The 11741-nt window shown below is 43.3% G+C and overlaps 1 protein-coding gene across 2 annotated transcripts; it reads right to left on the reverse strand.

Annotated features, from left to right (window-relative positions):
- Positions 1–43: 43 nt before the first annotated feature.
- On the reverse strand, positions 44–5872 carry LOC123144142 (cytochrome P450 97B2, chloroplastic). Of its 2 annotated transcripts, XM_044563179.1 has the most exons (14): positions 5479–5872; positions 4868–5051; positions 4028–4135; positions 3710–3794; positions 2852–3087; positions 2478–2651; positions 2351–2398; positions 2181–2240; positions 1916–2002; positions 1749–1837; positions 1435–1526; positions 1248–1309; positions 911–1060; positions 44–819 (listed from the first exon to the last, which is right to left on the reverse strand). In XM_044563179.1, the coding sequence occupies exons 1-14, from the start codon at positions 5601–5603 to the stop codon at positions 604–606; spliced, it is 1716 nt and encodes a 571-aa protein (XP_044419114.1). In that variant the 5' UTR covers positions 5604–5872; the 3' UTR covers positions 44–603. The 2 variants fall into 2 exon arrangements, with proteins under 2 accessions (XP_044419114.1, XP_044419115.1); XM_044563180.1 differs by lacking the exon at positions 5479–5872 and having other exon boundaries at positions 4930–5051.
- Between the last annotated feature and the right edge of the window lie 5869 nt (positions 5873–11741).

Genomic DNA, 11741 nt, shown 5'->3' on the forward strand with positions numbered 1-11741 from the left:
CCCCAACCACAGATTTTTCACCATCACAAGAACCACACACATATATGGAATATCGTATATATAATAATGATTAAAAAATGTGGAATAGTACAAAACATCAAGGCATCAATGGCTGAAAAGAAGTAGGGAGTAGCTTACTTGCCCCAATCGCTATCTGCATCGATTTTGTTTTGAATTTAATTCTGTGGGCTTCTTGTTTCCTGCACAGTATGCATCCCACCGCAACACGGCACAACAGCGATGACTGATACCTACCTCTGCTTCCATGCCAAGAGGCATCCAATCGCATGTCGCCATGGCACAGATCAGGTGATCTGGGTTCACAAGAAACCGGACACCTGGGTGAGGCATCTCCATCACAATAATCTGGTCAATTTGGCATGGAGTGTGCTACTGTGATTCTGTTTAGATGCATGCATGCACACAGAACCCAGCATTTGCAGCCATATGTTTCAGATGATGGTTGTGCACAGAATCGATGCCCCTAAAGCTCCCAAGAGATATAACCATGTACATGAACCTGCTTTACCCAGCTAAAGCATGCAGACGACGCGAGAAGTCAACAATAAGCAAAGCTTTTTGGTGCAAAGTTATGCCCGCTGATCAAGTCCTTTTCCTCAGCCTGCACCACAACCCGTTCTTTGTGTGAATCGTCGCGCCCGTCACCATCTCTACTTCATCGGGCGAGCCTCGCAGCTCTACGTCAAACTTTTGCAATAACAGGGCCAAGGCCACTGTTGACTCCAGGAGCGCGAATTGGTCTCCCACGCATTTGCGTGGTCCTCCGCCGAAGGGGAGGAAAGCAAAGTCTGCTATAATCTGGTAAATGAAGTTTGATAAGGTCTTAATTTCTTCAAGAAAGAAAGAGGTCTCAGTATGATAGAATGACGAGACCAATGTTCAGGCATACCTCGTTGGGATACATCGCGCCAGGACTCCGGTCAGGATCAAACCCAGCCCACCCTTCTATGTTCTCATCCTTCTTTGGAACTGTAAACCTCTCGGGTTCAAACTCATTTGGACTATCCCAAAAGTATGGGGACCTATGGAGATTGTATATCTGCAGTGCCAGCATTTTCACATAAGACAAACTTCTCAAGGAGAACAGAATAAAGTTTGGAGTCGTCTATGTTCCACAGACCTTTCAACCTAGAGCAAACTTATCATGAAGGTAACTTATATTGGTACCAAAACTATGAATATCTGAAACAAACAACCAGCTTAAATCTGCCAAATCCCCATCTTACCGAAAGAAATATATCGGTTCCTGCTGGTATTTCGTATCCCTCTTTCGCTCCATTGTACCCACCTATAAATTTGTATGCATTAATTTTCATAACACGAGTCGGTATCACATGTCATGCCCTTTGATATCTGGCACATGTTTTTCTGATTGTTGGGAGAAAGCTGTGTGTATTAAAGAGAAGATGGAACCTGGCAATTTATCAGGCCGGAGAGAACGCCTGATTAACAATGGTGGTTGAGGATACAAGCGAAGAGCTTCAACAATGATTAATCTTATGTACCTAGAGCACATAAATGCAGTATGTGAAATTTAGAAACATTTATGGCGCATTAATACAGTAAACTCTAAACTAACACATGGTAAGAAAGCGCTAGCGATTTTGCAAAGCATATAATATGCAAAATATATGATGATTTAAAAAAAATTAAGACCTGAAAAAAATAGTGAATATAAGAATCAAACATAGTTCAATTTACAACAAATGGTAACATTAGTAACATACTCCAATTTCTTGAGCTTTTCTGCAGTGATTGCCCCATCGATTAGGACAGAATCAATCTCTGCCTGGGCTTTTCTCATCTTCGTGGGATTCTGCATCAACATACAGTAGATTGTATGATATTCACAACAGAAAGAAAACTACTTGTTCATGTGAGTTAAAATGTGTACCTGGGCCAGCAGAAAAATAGACCATGTGAGAACAGCTGCAGTTGTTTCATGTCCGGCGATAAGCATTGTCATAAGATCATCTCGAAGCTATCACAAACCAAGAAATTTGTCAATTTATTTGCCTGATTCAAGTAGCAATACAAAGTAAAACTTCGAAGGGTATTAAAACATTGAAAACTTCCTGTGCTGGAAGAAATAAATGGTACAACATACAAGTTATAGATGTTCCATTCTTACCAAACTATACATTACATGGGCGATTTACCTGGCGGTCGTCAACATCAGCTCCCCGCATGTCAACAAGGAACCTCAGCAAGCTGGCATCCTACAAAAATAGTGGCAACATTATGAACTGCCAAACTACCATAGATGTTTTATAAAGCAACCTGATAAGACCAGCATGACCCAACAAAATCAGGAGTAATAGGAGCCAACCTTCAACGATGAGTAGTCTCTCTGCTGAAGTTTTTCCACATCAGCTTCCTATAAAAAGCAATGTTGAATTTACTACAAAATCCAGAAAAAGACACCATGCATGACTAAATTTTCTGTTGCCACAAACCTGTCTTGTTTCTTTTGCATTTTTAATAAGATCATCAAGGCAATCATTGATAACCTTGAGGTCACTGCGGAACTTCCGCTGTCTTGGCACTATCCATTGAGTTAAAGGAAGATTCCAGTAAGGGATGTAAAAGGTGGATCGATGCTCAGCTTCAAAAAGAGTACCATATACTGCCTGCACAATACACATAGAAACCCCTCCAAAGAAGGGCCGACAAAATAAGCAGAAGAGCATTAGTCATGTCTATTCATCCTAAACATGCAAGATGGGTATTCTTCTGTACATTTACTCAATTTTAAAAACCAGAACAGATGCACTTCTCATGAACAAATTATCATCAGATAGTATAACTACGTATGTGATATTACACCAACCTTGATTACAGGAGATTCCTTATTAACAGAGTCAAAATCAAAATTGAACACTCCCAAGCCAATTATGTCGAGAGCCAAATTGGAGAATTCCTCTTCAAGGTTCACTATGGTAGATTTGTCACCATGGTCCCCCTTTTCAATAAGTGCTTCAAGTTTCAATATGGTTCTCTCTGAACATTTGGTAAATACTCTCACCATAGCTTCTATGAATAAGGCATGGAACCCAGGAGTTATAACTGCAGAACACACAGAATGGATAAGGTGCACCATTACAAAATGCAGTGATGAAGCCATGATCAAGCTGTGTGGTCAACTGACCACACAAGATTTTGGCAAAACCCTTAGATACAAGTAAAAAATATGCAAAAGGTAGTATATAAGTTGCAAACACGCATGTATTTGATATCACAAGTTTAAATTGACATCACATTCTTGTTTTCTTGGCACCACCACTAATGTTTTGTGAATGCAATCACAAGGTTCAAGTAGGCTCTGAAATAGTTTGATTATGTTGAAAAGTTGCTCCATAAGGTAACTACCATTTATGATTGTATCTAAAAATGTTTCATAAATCATGCTAGTTGGCTCAACAGTCCAAATAAGCCCTAGGACCAATTAGCAGGACTGGAGCTACTATCATAAAGCATACACAAGTAACCTCTATTTTTGAAAGTAAGTTAGCCTTTGATTGTCAGGTAAAAAAAAAAGCAGGATAATGGATTCATATCAATGGACAACAGTCAATCTGCTTCTGTTGACTAACACGGACTTATACCGGTGTACAGAAATATGAAGTATGACTGCACTCAACGAAGGCTTAGAAGTATGCAAATATGATTCAATATCCGACCTTCTAACCTTTTCTCCTTTGCTTCCAGGTATCAAGGTCAGCAGGTATAAGACCCTTCCCCATTATTGGTTCTAGAATTTCAGCGAGAACTCCCTGATTTCAAGTAGAAAAGTATGTAAGAAAGAAAGCTAATCCAGCAGTTATTCCTTACATGTATTTAATATTGTTATATGCACAGTACAGTCACAGGAGAACAGCATATGCTACAAATAAATTGCCACCTATTATGGTCTGAGCTTATCTAGAGTTTCAGATGATCATGTTAAAAAAAAGTTTCAGATGATCTGTGTATTCATTTACATATGTTCACACATTAGAAAACATACCTTATCATAAGAGAAAGCATTTTCTCGCAAGATGTATCTAGCAACAATTGGATCAGAGACGACAACAAATGATTTGGGTCCAAAAGCAAGTTTGTAGACAGAACCATGCTGCAAGGATAACAGGATATGTGAGCAAAGCATGAGTTTTCCTCATGGTTGTTTGATTATGAACCACGATCTTTCGCAAAAAAAGGAAGTTACAACCAAATGAAAATTCTATCATATCACAGCAGCACAACTCGATCAAAAAGATCATACATAAACTATTAGTATTGACCTTGTTATGCTCTGCTACTGCCACTTTTCTGCTCGCATGCAGCTCATACAAAAATAATGTTTCACTCTTATATGCAAGTGAAGCATTTCTGAATGGGGCTGTGAGAGGCCACATGTTATATGACTTGCATGGTGCATACAGATATACCAAATCGATTAGTTCATTTTAATGTTGATGAAGGCCCTCTTAAATGACGTTAGGCGGTTTTTCAACCTGAAGCTGAGACCTTAACAAACAGAAGGTTTTCTGAGAGGGTATGATTAGCAATGTACAGTGCATATAAGGATACTTGAAGCAGAAAAACATCGATGACATGATTCAAATAAATATGGTTTGAACATGGATTTAGAAAATGGTAACCAGATTATTACCATGCAGGTGATCATCTGGTCAAGAGTACCAAATTTGTGGAATTATATCATGTAAGTATTCACTCAAACATCATGTACACACGTCACACTTATCTACTATTTGCAGAGTGCAACTAATACATGCTTCCAGTAAGCAGAACAAGGCACTGCAATAAAAAGAGTAAGCAACACGAGACAGAACGGGATAAGCACCTCGAGGAACCAATCATAGAGCGAATAGAAAAGGGGCCGGTCGAACAGGTCAGTGACAGCACCTTCGGCAACCGGCATATTCTTGAGGTTGCTGCCAGCGAGCAAATTGGTGAGAAGGTTGCTGGCGTTGTCAAACAAGTTCCTCTTAGGCTTGGTGGTTTTGTCAACTCCGGGCAACTGGCATCTGCATAAACACCAACAGTAAGGGGCTAGGCACATATTGTACTCTGCAAAAACAAAACCTGGTAATTTGGCAGGCGCCGGCACTACCAAATTCTTTGAGTACCACGTTTCACATAAAGGAAACCACCAAGCATTATATATCTTAATCAATTAATGCGTCAACCAACAGAGAGCTGATAGACCACCAAACATTATTAATTAATGTACTGTACTAAATGAAGAAGGATGTATGGGCAGAGTTAAGCTGCCTGCTCATCGTGGGCAGCTACAGAGTTAAATTGGCAGTTACTTCAAACAAATAGCTATAATTTGACGGGGCTTAGCAGGGCACACAGTGCAGGGGCAATCGATCGAACGCCTGGTGGGCAGGGCACACGGCCGACTAAGTGGAGAGGTGTGGAGTGTGAGGCTGGGGATGCCTTCTGTACCTGACGGGGAGGAGGCGGCTCCTCCCGTGAGCTGCCGACGAGGAGGGGTAGGAGGAGGCGAGGCGGTGCGTGCCGGTGCTGGACCTCGGGAGGAGCGTGGCGGCGGTGGCCGCGCTCATGGCCATGGCGCTGGAGCGCGCACTCTCGCAGCGGGAGAAGGTTCGACGGGCGCTGGCGTCGTGGCGGAGTCAGACGATAGATAAGGTGCCTCGTCCGGTAGCGTGGCTAGACTAGTGTGTGCGCGCCATGTGAGATCGCCGTCCGCGCCGCTGGTTGGAGATCACGTGGCGTCCGTCGGATCGGAGGACGGTGGCGTCTGGTCGGTCGGAGGAGCGCCGGTTGCCCGCCGACCACGGAACGTGGCACGGCCGGTGTTTATTGGATTCCAGTGGGTCGCCCGCTAGCGCCAGAGGTGGCACGACACCGCACGCGTCAGGCTGTGGGTGCTCCACTACAGCCACGAGGAATTTCCTCCTAGCAAAAACACCTTTTTCTTAAAACACAGGCAAACCAGGCGAAAAATCATCACAAGAGCCCATAAAATTAGCTCACGCATGTACACTTGAGCTACCCACACTTTTTTTTAACAACAAAAGGCACATGAAGCGCCAAATTCATTCAGCTCAGTAGCATCTTACATCATGAATTACAAAGCCCTGAACCTGAAATGTAGCTAGGAAAGTAACTATAGAGCAAGATATATGTCTATGAGCTGAAGCAAAGCAACATATTTCAGGTTCAACATTAGAACGTAGAACCTGATGAGCTACATTAAGAGCGATATCAAACGTAGAACCTGGTAAGCTACATTATGAGCGATATCATTTATATCCCTAGAAATATGAAACACTTGAGGTTGCAAATTGGACGCCTACTTGAAGAAATCACGGAAAAAATTTCGGATGCTTCATGGGGCATTGGCCTCCTGAAAGTGCAACTAATTCCTGAATGATTTTGGTAATTCATAACAATATATAGCTTATTAAACTAATATCCTTTCAAGATAAATATTTCAGGTAATTCAATGAATGGCATGGCATGAACTAGCAATGTGGACCCCTCAAAATGCTAAAAACGCATATTGGCAAAAGCTCCAGACTCTTCATCTTTGTTTTAGTGATCCAAGATCACACTGAGTTCATAGGAAAGTCAATACTATTAAAATTAAAAGGGAATGAGTGTTACTTAATGGCTTGCTTGCTCAAATGCTTAGTGATATTGCTCCAAATACCCTCAACCACTTTCTCCTTCTAAATATGTCAAAATCCCAAACTTCAACTCGCCCCACCAGTTCTTTCTATCCGACACCACCGAGTTCATATGACATAGCCACAGCTAGAAACCCTAACAGTTCGGTCACACCGATACGGATCTCGGTCTCACCGAGATGGCCTTGCCAACTCTCTGTTGTCTGTTGCAATTATTCCGGTCTCACCGAAATTGTGATCGGTCTCACCGAGATGGTTTGACCAACTCCCTGTTGCCCTATTGCTTCACTTCGGTCTCACCGAGTTGATGCAATCGGCGCCACCGAGATGAGGTTTGCCCTAAGCCCTAGTACATCGGTGATGCAAACGTCGACAGAAACTCGATGGCGCGAATAATTTTCCCAATCTTTCACGGTACAGTGTCACCTGAAACGGCGTAGCGCTCGCGGTCTTGTAGATGCAATCGCCACAAAAACAACACGCACACCCGAGAGAGGAAGTACGTGGACGATCTTCGGCAGATCAGCAGAAATTGAAACTCTAGAATCAATCTCAGACCAAAATCACAAAGCTTCAATAGCTATCAACAAATATTCAGCGGCGGCTTGGAGATACCCCGAGTTGCTGATCTATCCATCGATGGAAATAAACCTATCCAGAAAAACTGACCCTCGTACACGGCCGACCTGGCAGGCACACGGGCTAGCCCGACTCGTTTCCTAATTTCCAAGATGACTTGGACTCTAACAACCACGTAACAAACTAGGTACGCTAAAAAAACTATAGTCTCTTTCGTATCTAACTAAACAAGATTTAACTAACGGATTGTGCTAACTTTCAGTTGACTGTAGCGGCAGATCCGGACGATTCTACCCATGTACGATCCACTTCTTTAGATGTGGGAATTAATCCACCGCATCTTTTTTTTCTTCTAGCGCAATAAAAAGAATTGGCGGAAGTGGGAATCAAACCCACCACCTCTTGGTAGACACAATAGTTCGCAACCACCCAGTCTAGATTGAGCCAATGATTAGATTAAGGTTAGATAGTATTTGTACTGCTACTTAGCGCGACTCGGAAACGAACAATTTTTCTTTCTTTCCTTTTATATTTTTTATCCTATATTGATGGCCCGGCTGCTCTGTTAATATTTACAACATCATGATAATTTTAACGTAGTAAAAATTGTTGACATATCATGATAACTTCGTTGTAAATAGCATGCCAGGGTACACAAGTTTTTTTTGCAAGGTTACAAAAGTTATCAACCTTCTGGTACGTAACTTATCATGCTTTTTATACATAAGTTACCGGGGAATATTTTAAATATTTTTTCTTGGGTCAGAGTTACGGCTGGGTGTTGTACAAAATTATTATACTTTGCAGTCTGTAAAAATCATGATATTTACACAAAAGTTATCAAGAGATGTTTTTAAGAACTTTTTCCTAGATCAACGTTATCGTGGTGTTTGTACATAAGTTATCATGACAGCGGTACATAAATTATCATACTATTTACATAGTAATTATCAGGGTACGTTTCAAGCACCCCTCGCATTGAAATATTACCATCATATTTGTATCTAAATTATCAGGGCTGCAGTGCATAAATTATCATGTCATTCACATAACAGTTATCGGAGTAATGTTTTTTAAAGAGAAAATTTTCAAAGTCAAAGTTATCAGCTGTGTTGTGTGTATATTATCATGTTATTTGCACAGAAATTACCGGGAGTATGATTTTCAACAACTTTTATCCTAGGGTCAAAGGAGTTACCACGGTGTTCGTACGTGGGTTATCAGCTTTGTTGTGTGTATACTACCATCCTATTTACACAGAATTTATCAAGGGTTGTTTTTCAATATTTTTCCTCGGGTCAAATGGTTACCATAGTGTTTGTACGTGAGTTATCAACTTTGTTGTGTCTATATTATCATGTTATTTACATACAAGTTTCCGGACTAGATTATTTAACATTTTTTGGGTAGAAAGGTTACCATGGTGCTTGTACGCGTGTTATCATCTTTGTTTTGTTTATATTACCATGATATTTGCACAAAAATTACTGGGGGTATTGTTTTCAACAACTTTCATTCTGGAGTTAAAAGAATGGCGAAGTATCCAGTGAAAATGACTTTTCAGTGAAAATTTGAGAACTACCCCTCATGTGCCATTAGATCGATCAGAAACGGCACAAATCGCAGGTGGGATGGTAACCGGCCACTTAAACACTTATTAGCAGATAACCCCCTCACTTATTCTCCATGCAGGTGAGTAATTCTTAATCCCTAGCGCACGACGGCGTCCCGGCTGCCGTCTGCTTCCCACGCAATGGCGGCGCTCCACCACGCAACCGCATCCCGGCTGCCGTGGTGCTACTCTCAGGCGGCGGAGACCATATATGAACCAAAATCCCATGATAGTACAGACTGAGTAGAATCCGAAATCCCAGTATATTCATTACCACCAATTCAGTTAAATCGTCCCACCAATTCGCATATATCAAAACATTCAGACATTCAGGTTTGTAGATAGTCGCTTCAGTACATGTTCGTCTTCAGAAACTTCACAACAATCAGGTTCAGAGAAATCTGAACGTTGCATGGGACAGCTTGGCAGGCCGCGTCGTGGCACGCGGAGGGAGAGGGCTCCCGGCTGGTAGAGCGCGTGGGGTCCCGGCCAGCCGAGGGCGTGCCGTGGCCGGCGGAGGGCGAGGGATCCCGGCCAGCCGAGGGAGCGTCCTGGCCGGCGGAGGGCGAGAGATCCCGGTCAGCCGAGGGCACATCATGGGCGGCGGAAGACTAGGCTCCCAGCCAGCGGGGGGGCGCCTCCTGGCCGATACAGAGCACGTCTCCATCGCTGAGCAGATCGAAGAAGTCAGAGTCGAAGCGCCAACGGATTTTCCGATCGTGGGTAAAGAAGAGGGGGTTCTCTGTAAAATCCCACCTCTGGTCAGTGCCGTTCCTCGTCGATCCGATGGCCCACGAGGAAGTTTCCAGATTTTCGCTGAAAAACCGTAGTGTTTGTATGTGAGTTATCGGCTCTATTGTGCGTATATTACTATCATATTTACATAAAAGTTACCGTGGTTTGTTTTTCCACTAAATTTTTCCCCAGTCAAAAGTTACCGGCTCTATTGTGTGACCACGGGTGTTTGTTATATTGTCAGGTCGCGCGTAAATTACTGTATTATTTACACAAAATTGATGTGTATATTCTCCTGTTGTTTAGACATAAGTTATCGGGATATGTTTCAATATTTTTTTCGGGTCAAAATTACCAATGGTATTTGTATGTAAATTATCAGATCTATGATGCATAATCGTGCTATTTACCCATAAGTTATCACGGTCTTTGCATCATAATTTACTAGGTCCGCATGCGTCAAATACCATGCTATTTACACACAAGTTCCCGGTTTTGTCGCGTGAGAAAAACGGATCGAGTTGTTTTTCCTTTCGACTCATTTAATAAGGTATAAAACACATGTAATCTGCATAAAAAACAGAAGAGAGAGTTAGCTCAGTTGATAGCGTGCTATGGCCTCAACCAACAGGTTCGAGGAGCGGATCGAGCGGTCGCCAGATCGTACGTGTCTGTCGCTAACTGTCGGTAGGAAAATAGCTTTTCCGTTAACTAATTTAATTATCCGGCAAGCTGATCACAAACGTCCAACCTTTCCTTGTAGCTTCTCAAGTAGAACTCAAACTTGGACATTGGTTGCCCGGATCATCATATCTGTGCATGGTGTCCTGAAACATGGCTTCACCTCATCTTGTGGAAAAATATCAAACGCCATTTTTCCAAACCGAAGCATGAAAGAATTTTTAAACTGGCGCCCAAACGTATTAAGGGTGTTTCCATTCCAACGGACTCTCTGGTGAATATTTTGTGTTTCTTTTCGTTGGCACAGTGCTGGAACAATATATTTTGATGTTTCATAAGAAGCTTGCAAACGATCATTGCGAAAATTAGGCAAGGGCATATCAATCGGTCCCATCAAGTTGTTCCAGTCGGTTCCATCGAGATTCCTAACGTTCACATTTTGAACTAATCGGTCTCACCGAGTTCATCTATTCGGTCTGACCGAGTTGGGTCAAATGTGTGTAACGGTTGAATTTTGTGTGAAGGTTGTATCACTACAAAAAAAAGACACATCCATGACATTTTGAGCCGAACGAATTTTTTTTCTGTCATACATATGACACTTCTATGACGATAATTGTGACAAAACCCGGTATCATCATAGATGTGGTGGGCTCCTACTTCTATGACAAAAAATCATGACAGAAAATGGGCTTTTCGTCCTGGGCGGGCCGGAGACGCAGCTGCATGACATTCTTTGGGCCGTCCATGACGGAAAAAACCGTGGTAGAAGCGAGGGCGAGGAAAATTTCGGGGAGTTCCCGGTTACGGTGGGAAGTCGGGGGCCGAGCGATGCGCGTCTCTCTCGTACACGTACGCGCGTGTGTGCGAGGCGTTGGCTCTAACTGAACCCGAGCGAGGCGTTGGGCTCTAACTGAACCCGAGCGATTGCACTGCAGCCTACGCGTTACTGAACCCGAGCGATCGATCGATGGCTGTTAACTGAACCCGATCGAGCGATTCCTTCGCTACTGCTAACTGAAGCCGATCGATGCTGCCTCTGGGATGAACAGTGAGCGTTGCCGGGGGGGTTGGATGAACAGTGAGCGGTGGCGTTGCCTCTGGATGAACAGGACCCCGTGGTGTAGAGGGCTGGATGAACAGTAGACGGTGGAGGGGTGCCCGTGGAGGGATGGTTGAGCAGGACCCCGTGGTGTGGAGGGCTGGATGAACAGTAGACGATGGAGGGGTGCCCGTGGAGGGGTGGTTGAACAGTAGCCGGTGGAGTAGCGCGGGGTGGAGGCTGGATGAACAGGAGCCCGTGGAGGCTGGAGGAGGTCGATGGTAGCCCGTGGAGGCTGGAGGAGGTCGACGGTGGAGATGAACAGTATCGCGTGGAGTCCCATTTTGCGGTACGCCACACCCCTCCCGATGAACAGGACCCCCATTTCGACCGTAGGAGGTCCATT

The sequence above is a fragment of the Triticum aestivum genome, chromosome 6D (genome assembly GCF_018294505.1).
Source record: "Triticum aestivum cultivar Chinese Spring chromosome 6D, IWGSC CS RefSeq v2.1, whole genome shotgun sequence".
Taxonomy (NCBI): Eukaryota; Viridiplantae; Streptophyta; class Magnoliopsida; order Poales; family Poaceae; genus Triticum; species Triticum aestivum.